Source organism: Entelurus aequoreus, linkage group LG02, assembly GCF_033978785.1.
Source record: "Entelurus aequoreus isolate RoL-2023_Sb linkage group LG02, RoL_Eaeq_v1.1, whole genome shotgun sequence".
NCBI classification, from domain to species: Eukaryota; Metazoa; Chordata; class Actinopteri; order Syngnathiformes; family Syngnathidae; genus Entelurus; species Entelurus aequoreus.
Window position 1 is genome coordinate 13,380,723 of NC_084732.1, and position 21,456 is coordinate 13,402,178.

Here is a 21,456-nt window from a genome sequence, read left to right on the forward strand (position 1 = left end):
AATATAAAGAAACATCAACAAAAAAAAGCAGGCATAATGGAACGACAAAAACAAAAACAACAAATATTACTGCTACCAATAATAAAAATAAATACAGTGTAGACTGGAACATCTAATTTTTTAAAGGCCCGCAGCACAATCTAAAAATACTACTTAAAAAGAACAAAAAAAAAATAAAAAAAATCAAGGAATGAAAGAGAAAACTGGTGAAATGTAAAAAGAAAAATTTGGGAAATTTTGACTTTGATAACACAAAGCTGTCATGCAGAATGTTGTTTTTCTTTAATGCTGTCATTGCTCAAGAAATAATAATTAATCAAAATCAATGTTATGAATAATTGACCTATTCAAGGCTCCAATTACTTCACAACAAAAATTCCACTTTTAAATATTTTTTGGGAAAAATATTGCATATTTTGTGTTTGGTATATATATAAAAATGCTAGCTCCTAGCTCCTCTGCTAGCTCCTAGCTCCATAGAACACGCCAATACAATTCAAACACCTGATCAACACACACAATCACTCAGCCCAAAAGACCGTTTACCTAACCCAAGGTTCATAAAGCTTATATATTTTTAAAAAGTTACGTACGTGACGCGCACATACGGTCAAGTTATCGAATGTTTAGCAGCCAAGGCTGCATACTCACGGTACCTGATATTCAGCTGGGAATGACTACAACAGTAAATAAACACAAGACATATATATACTCTATTAGCCACAACACAACCAGGCTTATATTTAATATGCCACAAATTAATCCTGCATAAAAACACCTGCGTGTTTGTTATGCTAGCTCCTAGCTCCTCTGCTAGCTCCTAGCTCCATAGAACACGCCAATACAATTCAAACACCTGATCAACACACACAATCACTCAGCCCAAAAGACCGTTCACCTAACCCAAGGTTCATAAAGCTTATATATTTTTAAAAAGTTACGTACGTGACGCGCACGTACGGTACGGTACGTGTTATGCTAGCTCCTAGCTCCTCTGCTAGCTCCTAGCTCCATAGAACACGCCAATACAATTCAAACACATGATCAACACACACAATCACTCAGCCCAAAAGACCGTTCACCTAACCCAAGGTTCATAAAGCTTATATATTTTAAAAAAGTTACGTACATACGCAAAAAAAAGCCAAAGCTGCATACTCACAGTAGCACGTCTGCGTCTTTGTCATCCAAATCAAAGTAATCCTGGTAAGAGTCTGTGTTGTCCCAGTTCTCTACAGGCGTCTGTGTATCCAAATCAAAAGTCCTCCTGGTTAGAGTCTCTGTTATCCGAGTTCTTCCATCTTGACTGCATCTTTCGGGAATGTAAACAAAGAAGCGCCGGCTGTGTACTGTTGTGGCTGACTACATTCGAAAAATACGTCCATTTCGCACCGACAACTTTCTTCTTTGCTTGCTCGGCTTCCTTCTCTATAATGCAATGAACATGATTGAAACAGATTCACGAACACAGATGTCCAGAATACTGTGGAATTATGAAATGAAAACAGAGCTTTTTCGTATCGGCTTCAATGTGGAAGGCATACCCGTGTTCGCCGGGCTACGTCACACGCATACGTCATCCTCAGAGGCGTTTCGAACCGGAAGTTTAGCGGCAAATTTAAAATGTCACTTTATAAGTTAACCCGGCCGTATTGGCATGTGTTATAATGTTAAGATTTCATCATTGATATATAAACTATCAGACTGCGTGGTCGGTAGTAGTGGGTTTCAGTAGGCCTTTAAGTGCACCTTATAGTCTGGAAAATACAGTACAATGATTTGTCCCCTGATATTACTAGGCAATTGACTATACATTTAATTAGATTTTTCATTTATACTGTAAAAAAATCCTGTAGATTGTACGTAAAAAAAAGTTTACTTTATTACTGTAAATTTGGAAAAACAGTACCACTGTTTTTAACGGTAACATTATTGCAACTGAGCTGCCAGTTTATTACCGTAAAATCCACGGTTGTTGATTTTACAGTGTATTAATGCAAATTAAAAAACGATACACCAGTTTTTAAAAAAAAGTACAATTCTGGTGTATGGGCCGCCATTTTTTTATTATTATATTACATTTTAAAGCATTTATCGGCCGATAATATCGGACTGCCGATATTATCGGACATCCCTAGTCTTAACTCATTCTCCTTCTATGCCACATCAATATGGAATGCACTCCCAACAGGTGTAAAAGAAAGTACATCTCTATACTCCTTCAAAACCTCACTAAAAGAACACCTCCAGGCAACTACAACCCTAGCCTAACCCCCTCCCCGGACAATCAAAGGTAAATAATCAAATGTAAATAATCTAATGTATATACTTGTTCTTATGCTTTCTGAGCTCACTATGGTCACCGCTCGCTGTACATATCCTACCAAGTGAGACCTACACTGTTACAAAGTCCATTTCTCAGATTATATAATTGTTGATGACTGAAGTGCTGATAGCAACCCAACCTAACCCCCCGCCCCAACCCCCTCCACATCCCACCCCCCGGATTGTAAATAATGTAAATAATTCAATGTATATACTCTGATGATTAATTTGTGTGATGACTGTATTATACTGATAGTATATATTTGTACCATGAATTGATTAACGTGGACCCCGACTTAAACAAGTTGAAAAACTTATTCGGGTGTTACCATTTAGTGGTCAATTGCCCCAAGTGGAGGAGTTCAAGTACCTCGGAGTCTTGTTCACGAGTGAGGGAAGAGTGGATTGTGAGATCGACAGGCGGATCGGTGCGGCGTCTTCAGTAATGCGGACGCTGTATCGCTCCGTTGTGGTGAAGAAGGAGCTGAGCCGGAAGGCAAAGCTCTCAATCTACCGGTCGATCTACGTTCCCATCCTCACCTATGGTCATGAGCTTTGGGTTATTACCGAAAGAACAAGATCACGGGTACAAGCGGCCGATAGGAGTTTCCTCCGCCGGGTGGCGGGGCTCTCCCTTAGAGGTAGGGTGAGAAGCTCTGCCACCCGGGAGGAGCTCAAAGTAAAGCCGCTGCTCCTCCACATCGAGAAGAGCCAGATGAGGTGGTTCGGGCGTCTGGTCAGGATGCCACCCGAACGCCTCCCTAGGGAGGTGTTTAGGGCACGTCCGACCGGCAGGAGGCCACGGGGAAGACCCAGGACACGTTGGGAAGATTATGTCTCCCGGCTGGCCTGGGAACCCCTCAGGATCCCCCGGGAGGAACTGGACGAAGTGGCTGGGGAGAGGAAAGTCTGGGTTTCCCTGCTTAGGCTGCTGCCCCCACGACCCGACCTCGGATAAGCAGAAGAAGATGGATGGATGGATTGTATGGAATATGTGCTGTACAATCTACTAATACAAGTTTCAATCAATCAATCATTCATTGACGCATATTATTTCCAGGCCGCATAAAATGATGTGACGCGCCAGATCCGGCCCCCCGTACCTTGAGTTGGACACCTATGATATAAATGATATTAAAGATTTGAGAGTAAAAAGAGAACAAACCTGCTCGGTGTGACTCCATTTGAGACTTGAAAACAGCGTCCAGTAGTTGACGTTGTCGCTCGTTCTCCTCCTTCATCCGACAAAGCTCCTCCTCGTACTCCGCTATCGTTCTTTCCAACACGACGAATATTTCTTCCACGGCCACAGTCAGCCGCTCGTTCACCAACGTCCGCAGCATTTGGACTTTGCACATTTTGTCGCAGCCGCCACGCTTGGGTGGTGTCGCTCACGTCCGCGTGTCTTTGTTAGCAGCTAACAAGCTAAGCCAGCTCGGGGGGCTTGACGGCGCACTGAGACGAAACTGTAGTCAACTGTGTTGTTTATTCTGAGCTCGACCGTACGAAACAGAAAAGTAGAGAATAAAGAACAGACGAGACAATAATAGTAAAAGGGATATTTAACATTCACGTTGGTTCAGCTCTTATCGATGCTAGTGCGACTTCCGGACTGCTTCCTGGCGTTCTTGTTCGACCGTTTTTTTAAACAGAATAGGAGCGGTTTGGTCAACTGCTGCCACCTATGGGTGGCTCAGGGTTATTACAATCTGCTTATCATTTGATGGAAATCGGCTGCTTGTGTTAAAGTTAAAGTACCAATGATTGTCACACACACACTAGGTGTGGCGAAATTATTCTCTGCATTTGACCCATCCCCCTTGATCACCCCCTGGGAGGCGAGGGGAGCAGTGAGCAGCAGCGGTGGCCGCGCCCGGGAATCATTTGTGGTGTTTTAACCCCCAATTCCAACCCTCGATGCCGAGTGCCAAGCAGGGAGGTAACGGGTCCCATTTTTATAGTCTTTGGTATGACTCGGCCGGGGTTTGAACTCACGACCTACCGATCTCAGGGCGGACACTCTAACCCAGTGGTCCCCAACCTTTTTGTTACTGCGGACCGGGGGGGGGGGGTGTAATTATTATTTTTAATATTTTTGTCATAAAAAAATACAATCATGTGTGCTTACAGACTGTATCCCTTGCAGACTGTATTGATATATAATGTAGGTACCACAAATATTAATAACAGAAAGAAACAACCCTTTTGTGCGAATGAGTGTGAATGGGTTGGTGCAATAATTGTAAGTGTATCTTGTGTTTTTTATGTTGATTGAATAAAAAAAAAAATCTATTTTTTTTTTTTTTTACATTTCTTGTGCAGCCAATCGATCCGCGATCCCTTCACATTCATATTTCGCTGTGTTTGTTGCATTTTGTTTTTGTTTTTCGCTTGATTGTAAAATATGTCGATCGAGAGAGGGTGTGACGTCCATATATTGTCAATATTCAGTGTTTTATCGTACATAGTTAATATTGTAAATCCCACATTCTTTATTTTCATGTACATTCTGGGTGTCTCATTCAGTAAAAAAAAATTCAAATTCCATTCCGTTTTTTAAGGCGGTCTGTCATAACGTTTTTAGCATTCAATCAGACATTATTGTGAGTTTTTGTATTAGTGTTCTAAAAATCTGATATACCCCAGACACATTTTTTTCTCTAAATTTGTCCCCCCAAAATTGGGAATTTTGGGGGGAAATTCACATTGAAATCAATGGGACATTCTTCAAAGTTCCACAACTCCCATATTTTTCATCTGATTCAAACTGTTCCAACTTAAAAATATTCAGCCTGTTTGGGAATTGTGTGCTCTACTTCAACAATTCTACAAAAAAAAATTCCACAATTTCAGTTCAACTTCAGCATTGGAGTATTCACACGCAATTCCTTCAAGAATTGCCTCATCTAGTATGTTTTTGTTTTTCTATGGACGCTCGTTTGTGTGTTTTGGACGTCTGGCTTTTTGTTCATTTCTATGATTTGTAAGTTAATTTGTTTTTTTGACCGGTGGCTAAAAATATAAAGAAACATCAACAAAAAAAAGCAGGCATAATGGAAAGACAAAAACAAAAACAACAAATATTACTGCTACCAATAATAAAAATAAATACAGTATAGACTGGAACATCTAATTTTTTAAAGGCCCGCAGCACAATCTAAAAATACTACTTAAAAAGAACAAACAAAAAAAATAAAATCAAGGAATGAAAGAGAAAACTGGTGAAATGTAAAAAGAAAAAATTGGGAAATTTGGACTTTGATAACACAAAGCTGTCATGCAGAATGTTGTTTTTCTTTAATGCTGTCATTGCTCAAGAAATAATAATTAATCAAAATCAATGTTATGAATAATTGACCTATTCAAGGCTCCAATTACTTCACAACAAAAATTCCACTTTTAAATATTTTTTGGGAAAAATATTGCATATTTTGTGTTTGGGATATATATAAAAAAAAGGTTTGATGACAAAAAAAGCATAAATTAAACAAAACAAAAAAAATTTGAAAAATATAAGAACCTATAATCGACAGATAGATCTGAAGTTGATCTAGAGCAGGGGTCACCAACGCGGTGCCCGTGGGCACCAGGTAGCCCGTACGGACCAGATGAGTAGCCCGCTGGCCTGTTCTAAAAATAGCTCAAATAGCAGCACTTACCAGTGAGCTGCCTCTATTTGTTAAATTGTATTTATTTACTAGCAAGCTGGTCTCGCTTTGCCCGACATTTTTAATTCTAAGAGAGACAAAACTCAAATAGAATTTGAAAATCCAAGAAAATATTTTAAAGACTTGGTCTTCACTTGTTTAAATAAATTCATTTATTTTTTTACTTTGCTTCTTATAACTTTCAGAAAAACAATTTTAGAGAAAAAATACAACCTTAAAAATGATTTTAGGATTTTTTAAACACATACACATTTTTACCTTTTAAATTCCTTCCTCTTCTTTCCTGACAATTTAAATCAATGTTCAAGTAAATTAATTTTTTTTTATTGTAAAGAATAAATACATTTTAATTTAATTCTTCATTTTAGCTTCTGTTTTTTCGACGAAGAATATTTGTGAAATATTTCTTCAAATTTATTATGATTAAAATTTAAAAAAAATATTCTGGAAAATCTGTAGAATCAAATTTAAATCTTATTTCAGTCTTTTGAATGTCTTTTAAAATTTTTGTTCTGGAAAATCTAGAAGAAATAATGATTTGTCTTTGTTAGAAATATTGCTTGGTCCAATTTGTTATATATTCTAACAAAGTGCAGATTGGATTTTAACCTATTTAAAACATGTCATCAAAATTCTAAAATTAATCTTAATCAGGAAAAAGTACTAATGATGTTCCATAAATTATTTTTTAAATTTTTTCAAAAAGATTCGAATTTGCTAGTTTTTCTCTTCTTTTTTTTCGGTTGAATTTTGAATTTTAAAGAGTCGAAATTGAAGATAAACTATGTTTCAAAATTTAATTATCATTTTTTTCGTGTTTTCTCCTCTTTTAAACCGTTCAATTAAGTGTAAATATCATTAATTATTAATAATAACATAGAGTTAAAGGTAAATTGAGCAAGTTGGCTATTTCTGGCAATTTATTTAAGTGTGTATCAAACTGGTAGCCCTTCGCATTAATCAGTACCCAAGAAGTAGCTCTTGCTTTCAAAAAGGTTGGTGACCCCTGATCTAGAGACTTAAGCTCTAGATCAAGTCGAGTCAAAATAATTGCCTAGTCCTGCTCAATAATCTATCCGTTTAATCTACTTATCTGATTATTAGTACAAGGGTTGCTGGCCCTTGTACTGAGCATTGTGGTAGAATACATGACATAGGCCGAGTTCACATTGCAGACTGCCAAGCACATCATCACGGTCTTCCCCCTATACAGCCCACCCTCAGAAGCCGGCCTTTTCCCACTTAGGACCAGAGACGAAGACGTGGCTACATGACACAGAGTTGGCCATCTGATGTTATATGAAAGAGAGCGATAGACGCCAAAGACTGTGAGGATTTGTGTTTTATTTAATTGTACTTGCCCCTTTTTTATAGTGTACAAGATATAAAAAAGGGCTCATTCCGTGACAAAGTGTGACATGTGTTATTGCAAAACATGCACGGCATAATAAGTCCAAATCTAGCTAGTGACAAGTGTTTGACTGCCACTGCCCTCCCCGGCACACACGTGTTTGTTAAGCTGGCACCTGGAAGAGAATTTGTCGTCACACACCTTGCAACTGAATGTTTTCTCTCCGGTGTGCTTCCTTGTGTGTATCACCAAAGAGCTTTTCAGGGAGAACGTTTTGCCGCAGACCGAACAAGCGAAAGGCTTCTCGCCGGTGTGTGTTCTCATGTGACGAATCAGGGTGGAGCTGACGCCGAAGCTTATGTTGCAGACCGTACATGAAAATGGCTTTTCTCCGGTGTGTTTCCTGGAGTGTTTCATTAGCGTGCCCTTCAGAGAGAACGTTTGACCGCAATCTGAGCAAGAAAATGGCTTTTCTCCAGTGTGCGTGCGCATGTGTGTTATTATGTGGGCCTTTTGAGAGAATTTGTTCCCACAGAACGAGCAAGAGAAAGGTTTCTCTCCGGTGTGCGTCCGCTTGTGGTTGATTAATGTCGAACGGGCGCTAAAACTCTCATTACAGACGGAGCACGGAAACAATTTCTCTCCGGTGTGTGTTCGCATGTGCGCGGTCAAGCTCCTCTTCCGAGAGAACGTTTTCCCGCAAACTGAGCAGGAAAACGGCTTCTCGTTGGTGTGCGTCTTCATGTGTTGAATCAGCGTCGAGCTGACGCCAAAAGTCACGTTGCAGACCGAGCAAGGGAAAGGTCTCTCCCCCGTGTGCGTTCTCGTGTGCGCCGTCAGATGCGCTCTTTGGGAGAATTTTTTACTGCAGACTGAGCAGGAAAAGGGTTTTTCGCCGGTGTGCGTTCTCACGTGTTGAACCAGCGCCGGACGGACGCTAAATCTTGCGTTGCAGAACGAACACGAGAAGGGCTTTTCTCTCGTGTGCGTTCTTGTGTGCGCCATTAGGTTAGACTTGGAGGAAAATGGCTGACGACAAACTGAACAGGAAAACGTCTTTTCTCCGGTGTGCCTCTTGCTGTGTCTCTTCAAATTGCCTTTCAGGGTGAACCGCTCGCCGCAAACTGAACAGCCGAAAGGTTTTTCTCCGGTGTGACTTCTCGTGTGTCTTTCGAGATGCGCCTTGTCGTCAAAACTTTTGTCACATTGAGAACATTTGAAGTGTTTGTCTTCCTTGTGACACCTCATGTGTCTTCTCAAATTCCGCTTGTAGACAAACGTTTTGTCACATTGAGAGCACTTGAAGTTGTCAGCGTGACTCGCCATGTCCGCCTTGGAGTCTTCATCATCTGTTTCGGAAGAGTGTGACGTGGCGTCGTCACTATCCGACAGCGGCGCCAATAGGCCGTCTGCTTCCGATATTCTCGGCTCCTCGCTTTTACCGTAATGAAGCTGTGACCACTGAGCTTCGTCTTCGTCATCTTCACTCTTCACAATCACACGAGTCACTGGAAATGTGCTGATGTCAGCTCCGTCCTGAGTCAACACGTGCTCCTCCTCTTCCTCTTTAATTTGGAGGGGCTGCTCCAGCCTGGAGCTCGCCTGCTGCTGCTCTGGGGGAAGACCTCCTTCACTGACGCCTGCAGGATACACAAACACACGTGCTTTAGGGCAGGGGTGTCAAACGTACGGCCCGGGGGCCGGATCTGGTTTCATCCATATAAAAATGAACCTGAAATTTTTGAATGAAAGAAACGGCTGTTTTAAAGGCCTACTGAAATGATTTTTTTTTATTTAAACGGGAATAGCAGATCCATTCTATGTGTCATACTTGATCATTTCGCGATATTGCCATATTTTTGCTGAAAGGAATTAGTAGAGAAAATCGACGATAAAGTTCGCAACTTTTGCTCGCTGATAAAAAAAAAAGCCTTGCCTGTACCGGAAGTAGCGTGACGTCACAGGAGCTAGTATTCCTCACAATTCCCCATTGTTTACAATGGAGCGAGAGAGATTCGTACCGAGAAAGTGATGATTACCCCATTAATTTGAGCAAGGATGAAAGATTCGTAGATGAGGAACGTTACAGTGAATGACTTGAGAGGCAGCGATGGACGTATCTTTTTTCGCTCTGACCGTAACTTAGGTACAAGCTGGCTCATTGGATTCCACACTCTCTCCTTTTTCTATTGTAGATCACAGATTTGTATTTTAAACCACCTCGGATACTATATCCTCTTGAAAATGAGAGTCGAGAACGCGAAATGGACATTCAGTGCCTTTTACATCGGCGAAATGCTTTAGCTACGAGCTAACGTGATAGCATCTTGCTTTAACTGCATATAGAAACAAAATAAATAAACCCCTGACTCGAAGTATAGATAGAAAATCAACAATACTATTAAACCGTGGACATGTAAATACACGGTTAATGCTTTCCAGGCTGGCGAAGGTTAACAATGCTGTGCTAAGGACGCCATTGAAGCTAACTTAGCAACCGGATTGCACAGAGCTATGCTAGAAACATTAGCTCTCCACCTATGCCAGCCAGCCCTCATTTGCTCATCAACACCCGTGCTCACCTGCGTTCCAGCGATCGGCAGAAGGACGAAGGACTTCACCCGATGCGTTTGGCGGCCCGGAGACGTAGGAAGTCAAGGTGAAGTCGGCGGCTAGCGCGGCTAGCGCTCCAACAAAGTCCTCCTGGTTGTGTTGCTGTAGTCCGCTGCTAATACACTGATCCCACCTACAACTGTCTTCTTTGCAGCCTTCATTGTTCATTAAAAAAATTGCAAAAGATGTCCAGAATACTGTGGAATTATGAAATGAAAACAGAGCTTTTTGTATAGGATTCTACGGGGTACCATAACTTCCGTTACTCGGACTTCGTCACGCGCATACGTCATCATACCGCGATGCTTCAGCCGGATATTTCCCGGGAATTTTAAAATGTCACTTTATAAGTTAACCCGGCCGTATTGGCATGTGTTGCAATGTTAAGATTTCATCATTGATATATAAACTATCAGACTGCGTGGTCGGTAGTAGTGGCTTTCAGTAGGCCTTTAAATGTGTCCACTGGATGTCGTAATAGCAATTATTTGTATCTTTGTAGATGATGCTACATATGTACAAAAAAACCCCACATGATGTTAGTACATCAGTCGAGGAAAATGATCAAACTACATAAATAATAGGGCTGTGAATCTTTGGGTGTCCCACGATTCGATTCAATATCGATTATTGGGGTCACAATTCGATTCAAAATCGATTTATTTTTTTTCAATTCAACACGATTCTCGATTCAAAAACGATTTTTTTTTCCCGATTCAAAACGATTCTCTATTCATTCAATACATAGGATTTCAGCAGGATCTACCCCAGTCTGCTGACATGCAAGCAGAGTAGTAGATTTTTGTAAAAAGCTTTTATAATTGTGAAGGACAATGTTTTATCAACTGATTGCAATAATGTAAATTTGTTTTAACTATTAAATGAACCAAAAATATGACTTATTTTATCTTTGTGAAAATATTGGACACAGTGTGTTGTCAAACTTATGAGATGTGATGCAAGTGTAAGCCACTGTGACACTATTGTTCTTTTTTTTTAAATGTATAAATGTCTAATGATAATGTCAATGAGGGATTTTTAATCACTGCTATGTTGAAATTGGAAGTAATATTGATACTGTTGTTGATAAGGACGACAAGATTAAAGCTACGTGGACCAGAGATTGTAAGGTGCTCATTAAGTTGAATGGTGAAGCAGAGAAGGTGATCATGATACGCGAGTTAAAAGACCTCGACCCTTATAAATGACTATGTCTCCGTCTGTCTGGTTTGCCTGGGCTCAGTGGTGTGACTGTGAGCAGAAGAGGGGATTAGCACTGCTACTTTCAATCTCTCCCTTTTTACCATCTCCCAATATTTTGGTGTTTCTAGCATGGATCCTCTCTGAACAAGACGGTAGGCTAACTTTATTTTTTACAAAGCCCCATGGACACGAGCTGCACGAATGCTTTCACACTGGTTCCTCTGTGTCAATAACTTTTTTGAACGTTTTTTTAGTAGGCCTATGCGTTTTTTGCCAAGCTGAGTCACAGATTTTTGTGAACTGTTTTTGGGACACATTTCTCTCCACACCTCACTGGTGCGTGATCTGTCGGCCGTTTAACATACTGAGTCATGCAGGTCCGATGCTCTTTTCTGGACTGGAACATATTTTGTACTGGACGCTGGAACTGTTTTGGACTTGTTATTTTTACTCATTTATGCTGCTATTTTTGCGTTTGTGTGTCTGGAGTGAGTGTGTATATACCGGTATGAATGTGGCTGTGCTGTGTGAGTATGCGTGTGTAATGTGCACCGTGGAGTTATGCCCCTCGTATGGAAATATGAACACTAACGTCAATCTACACAGGAGATGTCATTCGGTGGTCGTGAGGGTGTGGAAGAATCCGATAGGGTATACCGTGGACGGTGCGGGATTGGGGACTTATGAGCATGGACATGGACACTGGATCCAAGTAATCAGGCTAAGGGGGGACCGCAGCCTGGGAAGGTATGAGTGGCACAACTACAGTACATCCATGTTAACCACCATGATGCCATCCTACAACCACAAATACTATGCCTATACTATATCAATCATTATATTTATATACTATACTATGACGTCATGCTATTTCTATATGACAACTATGATCATGTTTAGCTTTGGGAATATAACATCAGCATATTTATTATGTCATGAGTTTAGCATTGGGAATATAACATCAGCATATTTATTATGTCATGAGTATATTTATTATATTATGAGCATATCAATTATTCTATTACTGTGCACTGGCAATATAACATCAACCCATAATGGCTGAGACAACTGAAAATCATCCGTCAGGATCTGAATATATAGATTACAAATTGCATGACTTTGAATGTCAAGTTGACCCAGATAAACATCTGTTCAACTCAATTAATTCCTTGTGTGATTACTATACAGAGGAACAGCTTAATGATAGTGTTAGTCTAGACAATAACTTTTCTCTAATACACTTCAACTGTAGAAGCGCATATGCAAATTTTAATAAAATCAAAGAGTATCTGAGTAACTTGAAAAGTAAATTCAAAATAATAGCTCTGACAGAAACATGGATAGATGAGGAGAGAGGTATCGACTTCTCCATCGATAATTATGAGCTGCATCACAGTAATAGAATAAATAAAAGGGGAGGGGGCGTGGCCCTGCTTGTCCACCGTGACTTGAAATGCAAAGCAGTAGAACGTATGACGATGGTTATTGATGATTTGCTTGAATGTATAACTGTGGAGATTGAGATGGAAAGGAAGAGAAATGTCATCGTTACGTGTGTATATAGGGCACCGAGGTCCAGAGTAGATGAATTTAATGATAAACTTGAAGAAATACTGTGCCATCTAAATGAAAAGAAAACATATGTCATGTGTGGGGATCTAAATATTGATTTGCTGAGCGCTCCTAGAAATACATCAACAAGCGAATATCTAGAGATACTGTATAGTAAAGGATTATATCCGTTGATCACCAAACCAAGTCGAATAACAACAACGTGCGCCACACTGATTGATCATATCTTTATAAATGTTGTAGAAAAAAACAAAATCAAGAGTGGATTGGTAGTTAATGATATCAGCGACCATCTACCTGTATTTTTTACTTATGAGTGCCAAATCAATGAGGGGGACTGTCAAGTCAACAGGAAGAGAGAAGAAACAGCCCACAAATATGTAAGGAAAAGATTAAGAACCGAAGCGACAATTGACATGTTTAGAAGCGACCTTCTTGTAAGGGATTGGATGGAGGTATATGTAGGAGAGGTAAATGATGCATATGAAGCTTTTTTAAATATATATTTATCACTGTATGAAAAACATTGCCCAAATATGCTATGTAAACAAAAGGACAATTACAGTGAAACTCCTTGGATCACAAGGGGACTACAGAATGCATGTAAAAAGAAAAATAGACTTTACAAGGTATTTTTAAAATCTAGGACAAATGCAGCAGAAATTAAATATAAGGTTTATAAAAACAGGTTGACAACAATAATGAGACAAGCCAAAAAAGACTATTATAGTAACTTGTTAGAAAAAAATAAAGCCAATATCAAAGGAACATGGAACATATTGAAAAAGGTGATGGGAAGCACACCGGGACCTATCAGCCCGCCAAACCACTTTGTAAAAGAAGAAAAGATAATAAAAAATATGGACGAAGTGGCAAATGAGTTTAACTCATTTTTTGTAAACGTAGGTCCAAAACTAGCAGAAAATATAGAAAAACATGATGATGGGTCATTTCAGAATGGGTTGGGAGGTGGAGGCAGAGTACTTAAGTCAATGTTTTTGGGAGAAGTCAGTGAAAATGAAATTATAACAATTGTAAATAAATTAAAGAACAAAACATCAACAGACGATGATGGGTTAGATATGATAATTGTAAAAAAGACAATTGACTGCATCATTGAGCCTCTCTGCTATATCTTCAATCTCTCTTTCAATACAGGGACCTTCCCAGATAGAATGAAGGTAGCAAAGGTTATTCCACTCTTTAAAGATGGGGATAAGCACATGTTTACTAATTACAGACCGGTATCACTTCTGTCCCAATTCTCTAAGGTGCTTGAAAAAATATTTGTACAAAAATTAGACCATTTTATTGAAAAAAACAAGTTGTTGAGCGAGAGCCAGTATGGATTTCGTTCAAACAGATCTACTGCCTCTGCTGTGATGAACATAATTGAGGACATAACAACAGCCACCGATAGTAAGAAATACACAGTAGGGGTGTTTATAGACCTTAAGAAAGCGTTTGACACAATCGATCACTCTATCCTTTTATCCAAATTACATTCATACGGTGTGAGAGGAATAGTTTTAGATTGGTTAAATAGCTACTTGAATAACAGACAACAATATGTACAATATGCTGCTAATACATCTGAAAATATGAGTATTAAGTGTGGAATTCCACAAGGGTCTGTTCTGGGACCGAAACTATTTATTTTATACATAAATGATATCTGTGATGTGTCAAAATTACTCAATTTTGTATTATTTGCTGACGATACCAACTTTTACAGCTCTGGACATGACTTAAATGAATTACTAAAGAGTATGGAACAGGAAATGGTCAAACTCAAAAAATGGTTTGACGTTAACAAATTATCATTGAATTTGAAAAAAACTAAGTTCATGATTTTTAGTAAGAGAAAAAAGCCTGAAAATATTGTACTGTCAATAGCTGGAACAAGCATTGAAAAAGTCTCTGAGATTAGATTTTTGGGAGTGATTTTAGATGATAATATTAGTTGGAAATCGCATATCTCACATGTTAGAAAAAAGATGGCTAAAAGTATATTTATATTAAATAAGGTAAAAGATGTATTAGATTATAAAGCAATGCGTACACTGTATTGTGCACTTGTACTGCCTTATATCAATTATTGTGTGGAAATATGGGGTAGTACATATAAGAGTAACACAAAGCCACTGTACCTCCTTCAGAAGAGAGCGATCAGAATCATACACAAAACAGGTTATAGAGAGCACACAAATGGATTATTTATTAGCTCAGGACTTTACAAATTTTATGAACTAGTTGAGCAGCAGACATTATTGGTTATGTTCAGGGCCAGTAGTCAAGAGCTACCAACAAATCTACAAAAAAATTTCACTTTAATAGAAAAAGAAGGAAGAAGGAAAGGGCACTTTAAGCATCAGCTTGCACGAACAACATCAAAACAAATGTGTACATCAGTGGTGGGAGTAAAACTCTGGAACTCTCTCCATAATGAAATAAAGCAATGTAAAAACACATTTCAATTAAAAAAAGTCTTTAAAAACAGAACTATGATGTTATATGAGCACTGACAAAAGGGACGCAAAGGGAAAAATAAGGGGAAAAAAATAAAAATAAAAAATAAAAATAATAATAAACACACAAAAAAAAAACAACGCTTACATTATCCTACATGACTGTAGGTATTGTATAGTCTAGCTTTCCTTTCATTTTTTTTTTTTTTTCTTTATCGACATGCACTATGGATCCTTGGTTGAATGATCACATTGTTCTTAGCTTTGTTTGGTTTGAATGATACCTTGTTATGATAGCCTTGTTCTATTCAGTTTTGTTTGGTTTGAATGATTACCTTATTCTTTTTCAGTTCGTTTGGTTTGGATGATTGCCTTGTTCTTTTTCAGTTTGTTTGGTTTGAGTGATTGCCTTATTTTTTCAGTTTTTGTTTTGTTTGTTTATTTTTTGTTCAACTTATCTTGCTTGTTTATTCTTTTCATTGATTGTTTGTTCTATTAATTTCTATGAGTGTGTGCACTGGGTAGGGGTACAAACTTGTAGTTTTTAGGCAACAATAACTTTTCTTGTCAACTGGGTCATACATGTCCTGTAGCCTTTTTTACTACTCTAGAGTCTACGCCCCTGGTGGGTGGGTGCGTGTGGGTGTGGGTGCCTGTGTGTGCATATGTGATATATTGTTTTGTATTGATTTGTTGCATTGGATGTTCTAATGCACTACCGGCAAAGAGATAGCAAGAAAATGTTTCTTTTGTGCGAAGGGGCAGGAAATATAAGATTTTCTTCATCCTGTTCCTTTTCGACATGGCTGTGTATTGAATGCAGTAAGGTATGTGAGATTGTTGAAATGTTGTTGAAATGTACACATCCAAGTACGAAATAAATAAATAATTGAATTGAATTGAATTGAATTGATAATATTCATTTTTGTTTCACTACATTTGGTTTGTTCTGTGTCGTGTTTGTGTCTCCTCTCAATTGCTCCGTTTATTGCAGTTCTGTTCAGTTTTGGAATTGGATTGCATTGTTATTGTATTGAAAAAATATATATATATATTTTTTAAATAAATTAATTTAAAAAATCGATTTTTTAAAATGAGAATCGATTCTGAATCGCACAGCGTGAGAATCGTGATTCGAATTCGAATCGATTTTTTCCCACACCCCTAATAAATACTGTAACATCCTGTAATAGGATTTTGATATAATTGTTTTATCTTGATAGATTGAAAATGAACACCAATGAGTGGACTGATGTGTGAAGCGACTGGGATGAGAATCAACACCTCCAAGTCCGAGTCCATGGTTCTCGCCCGGGAAAGGGTGGAGTGCCATCTCCAAGTTGGGGAGGATGATCTTGCCCCAAGTGGAGGAGTTCAAGTACTTAGGAGTCTTGCTCACGAGTGGGGGAAGAGTGGATCGCGAGATCGACAGGCGGATTGGTGCGCTGTATCGATCCATTGTGGTGAAGAAGGAGCTGAGCCGGAAGACAAAGCTCTCAATTTACCGGTTGATCTACGTTCCCATGCTCACCTATGGTCATGAGCTTTGGGTTATGACCGAAAGGACAAGATCACGGGTACAAGTGGCCGAAATGAGTTTCCTCTGCCGGGTGGCGGGTCTCTCCTTTAGAGATAGGGTGAGAAGCTCTGCCATCCGGGAGGAGCTCAAAGTAAAGCCGCTGCTTCCTTCACATCAAGAAGAGCCATCTGCTCAGGATGCCACCCGAACGCCTCCCTAGGGAGGCGTTTGGGGCACGTCTGACAGGCAGGAGGCCAAGGGGAAGACCCAGGACACTTTGGGAAGACTATGTCTCCCAGCTGGCCTGGGAACGCCTCGGGATCCCCCGGGAGGAGCTGGACAAAGTGGCTGGGGAGATGGGAAGTCTGGGGTTCTCTGCTTAGGCTGCTGCCCCCGCGACAGGACCTCGGATAAGCGGAAGAAAATGGATGGATGGAGTGGACTGATGAACATTATCACATAATTTATTCAGAAAATATAAATGACTAACATGTAAGTGTAAAAAAAAAAAAAACAACATTATGATGTGTACATTTTCAGAATGTGCTTGTTCCATTTTTTAAACAAATAAAACAATCTTAAGTTGTCTTTATTTTTAAGTTATCGTGCCGTTATTTTACCAGTTCGGCCCACTTGGGAGTAGATTGTTCTCCACATTTCAAGTCGCCTGGACTACGGCAATGCACTTTATGCTGGCATTAGCCAAAAAGCTCTCTCCAGGTTGCAGTTAGTCCAGAACGCGGCAGCACGACTTTTAACAGGGGCCAGGAAACGCAAGCATATAGCACCAATTCTTCAGAATTTGCACTGGCTCCCTGTTCATTTTAGAATTGATTTTAAAACATTGCTGTTTGTTTTTAAAGCTTTACATGGACTGGCACCTCAGTATATCTCGGACCTCATCCAAATTTACACTCCTGAGGTCCAAGAGACAGCTCCAGCTTGTGGTGCCCAAGACCAGACTTAAATCCAGGGGAGACAGGGCCTTCTCTGTGGTCGGCCCTAAGCTCTGGAACACTCTGCCCCTCCATGTTCAAACTGCTACCACAGTGGAGTGTTTTAAGTCTCGTCTTAAGACCCACTTTTATTCTTTGGCTTTTAACACTACGTGAGTTGTGTGGTCCTCTGTGTTTTTTTTAAAATACATTTTTATTTCTATTTACTGTTTTAATTGGTTTTACCCTTTAAAATCGTTTTTAATCATATTTATTTTTATATTTATTTATTTTTTGTTTTTATTCAGTCATTGGTGGAGCTAAGGATAATATTTGAATATTGTTTTTAATATTGTTGTGCAGCACTTTTGAAACATTTTTGTTGTTTAAATGTGCTATATAAATAAAGTGGATTGGATTGGATGTGGCCCCCGATCTAAAACGAGTTTGACACCCCTGCTTTAGACAAAGTTGTATTGTAGCTCTAATTAAAAATGGGTGACAAGTGAACACACACAATCTTCAGCATTTTATCAACATACCGAGGGAATTGAAATCTCAAAATCAATACAGTTATTGAACAGGTGGCAGTAAGAAGAGAACAAACCCATTCTGTGCGACTCAATCTGAGGCTTCAAAGCGGCGTCCAGTAGTTGACGCTGTCGCTGGTTCTCCTCTTTCGTTCGAGAAAGTTCCTCCTCGTATCCCGCTATTGTTCTTTCCAACACTTCGAATATTTCTTCCACGGCAGCGGTCAGTCTTGCATTCACCAACACTCTCAGACTTTGGACTTTCTGCATGTTCCCCCACGACGACATTAGCGAGCGTGGCTAACTTTCGCTAACAAGTTCGGCTAGCTCGATAAGCCTTCAAAGTGCACCGGGGGCGAGAACGTACAGCGAGACGAGACCGGATAAACTGTAATGTTTAGTCTACGATCAATCGACAAAACAAACAAAAATAATGGCGAATAAAGGTTTTGCATAGCAACAACAGTCAAAACGTCCACGGTTGGCTCCTTGCTAAGAGACGTTTTGCTACTTTCCGACTTCTTCGTGGATTGTCTGTTTCCGCTGTAGGCGCCTTTACTGCCATCTAGCGGTGACTTAGTGTAATTTCTTTAATGTTTTTTAATAATGGTTAGCTGGTAAAAGGGGCGGTGCTTAGACGCGGCAAAGACTCCCTTTGTAATTTTAACTCCAGTTTGTGTGTAAATGGACAGAAAGGTTCCAATTTTTCCAGCCGAGTTATAAATGAGTTATAATAACACGTTATTGCATGCTGTACTTTGACTCGGGTTTTTTAGTGAAATTTCGACGTTGCCAAGGTTGAGGAAGCTACGGTGGCTACAAAGGGCCAAACAATTATATACGCGCTTTTTGACTTCGCTCTAAGCATTCACACATATGGTTTTTGAATCCAATCCAATCCACTTTATTTATATAGCACATTTAAACAACAAAAATGTTTCCAAAGTGCTGCACAACAAGATTAAAGACAATATTAAAAACAATATTAAAAACAATATTCAAGTATTATCCTTAGCTCCACCAATGACTGAATAAAAACAAAAAATAAATAAATATAAAACCAATATAAAAACAATATAATGATTAATATGATTAAAAACGATTTTAAAAGGAAAAACCAATCAAAACAGTAAATAGAAATCAAAATTTATAAAAAAACAAAACACAGAGGACACCAAAATTCATCTATTTATTCTTCATCTTCTTCTCCATATTTTGGCACACTCTACCATCCACATTTTTTTGCCCGATTCAAACCGTTCCAACTTCAAACTGTTCAGCCTATTCGGGAATCGCGGGCTTTACATTGACAAAATTCCCGATTTCCCAAAATTCCCGGTTTTCTGGGACATTTTTCCCCATTTAAAATTAATTGGCCCTTTTTCAAACTTTCACTATTTCCCCATTTTTCAACCTATTCAAACCATTCCACCATCCTGGAAATTCAAACTACCCTTTTTCCAAGTTCCAAAAAATTCCAGGATTTTCCAGAATTTCCTGCTTTTCCAAAGCCCTATTTCCACCCTTTTCTCTGGCGACTACTCCTCCCACATTTTTCAACCCACTTCCACCGTCAAAACATTCCTCTTAATTAAGACAAAAAAAACCGAAGTTGTTTTTTGAACTGGAAAAATTCCTGGTTTTCCCAAAATTCCAGGAATTCCGTAATATCATTTCTCAATTCAACATGTTACTACTTAAACATTTCTCGACCGATTTGAAAAATTCCCACACCAACAATTTCAACTCATTCAGACCATTCGTGTTTTTTACCATTTTCCAAAAAAATTCCAGATTTTCCTGAAATTCTCTAATACCATTTACTACTTCAACATTTCTTGACTGATTCAAACAATTCCAACACCAACCAATTCAGCTCATTCAGAACATTCATGCTCCTAATCATTTTTTTTTTAAATCCCCCTTTCCTCAAGATTCCCAAATTTCCAGGAATTTCCCATTGAAATTAATGTGACATTTTTCCAAGTTGCACAATTCCCACATTGTTCAACCTTTTCAAACCATTCATACATTAACCCATTCCGCTCATCCTGGACATTCAAACTAACACTTTCCCAAGTTCCAATCCAAATTCCGGTTTTCCCGGAAATTCAAACTCTTCAATATTCAAACCATTCCCACATTCAAACTATTCTTGAATTCATACTGCATTCTATCAGCATTTCAGTTCAACTTCAGCATTGGAGCATTTCCTTCAGGAGTTGCCTCTTCTAGTTAATCTGTGATTTCTGCACTTGTCAGAGAGTGCTGTGAACACGAAAGTGCCATTTTGACTCAACTACCAAAAAAACTAAAAACTTTAATTTCCATTTAACAAAGTCATCTGTTTTGTTTGTTGCATAACTACTTAATTTATGCGGTTGGGTGGATATATTTTCTGTTTAAAGTCTAAAACATGTTTTTTCTGAGCTGGTCAGGCTCACAAAGAATTTTGAATTACTATTGCAACAACACATCACCAGTAGGATAGAACTAACCTGTCTCACGACGGTCTAATCCAGGCCTGGGCAATTATTTTGACTCGGAGGGGCCAAATTTCTGAAAAAAAAACGTGTCTGGGGGCCGGTATATCTGATTTTCAGGAACACTAATACAAAACCTCACAATAATGTTTGATTGAATGCTAAAACACTTTAAGAGACCGCCAGAAAAAACGGAATGGAATTAAAACATTTTTTTACTGAATGAGACATCCAGAATGTACATGAAAATAAAGAATACAGTATTTACAATATTAACTATGAACAATAAAACACTGAATATTGACAACATATAAACGTAACACTCCATCGACATATTTTACAATCAAGCAAAACGCAACAAACAGCGAAATATGAATGCTAAGGGTAAATAAAACAAAAAACACCTACAATCTGATATATCACTAAGCTTTAGAACTTTCTTGTAAAAATCTCCTTTTGCATCTGTCCCTGACACCCGCATTTCAGGCTGGCCGCTCTGGAAACACTCTGTGGAAACGCTCCCCACCCACACTGCTTGGTGCCTCGTCTGAGCTGCTGTGACTTAGATTACAATAGTAACTAGTATATCATGCAAAAGCGCAGATTCCAACCATTGAAATACTTACGGTAATTTGAAATTATCACTGCACATCATAATGGCAGCTACAGTTTCCATCTTAAAGATCAAAAAAATTGCCCAGGTCTGGTCTAATCCCAGCTCACGTTCCCTATTAATGGGTGAACAATCCAACACTTGCTACAAAACCGGTTGTCAATTGTACGGAATAT

The 21,456-nt window shown here is 39.0% G+C and overlaps 1 protein-coding gene across 1 annotated transcript in view; it reads right to left on the bottom strand.

Moving 5' to 3' along the window:
- Window positions 1-18,723, bottom strand: part of LOC133665423 (zinc finger protein 569-like) — a 29,472-nt gene extending 10,749 nt beyond the window's left edge. The window contains exons 1-3 of the mRNA XM_062070715.1: window positions 18,262-18,723; window positions 7,458-8,984; window positions 3,491-3,673 (exon numbers count right to left, since the gene is read on the bottom strand). Of these exons, the coding sequence (XP_061926699.1) occupies window positions 3,491-3,673; window positions 7,458-8,984; window positions 18,262-18,472 (1,921 nt within the window). The 5' untranslated portion in view covers window positions 18,473-18,723. The remainder of the gene's footprint in view (window positions 1-3,490; window positions 3,674-7,457; window positions 8,985-18,261) is intronic.
- Window positions 18,724-21,456: the final 2,733 nt, after the last annotated feature.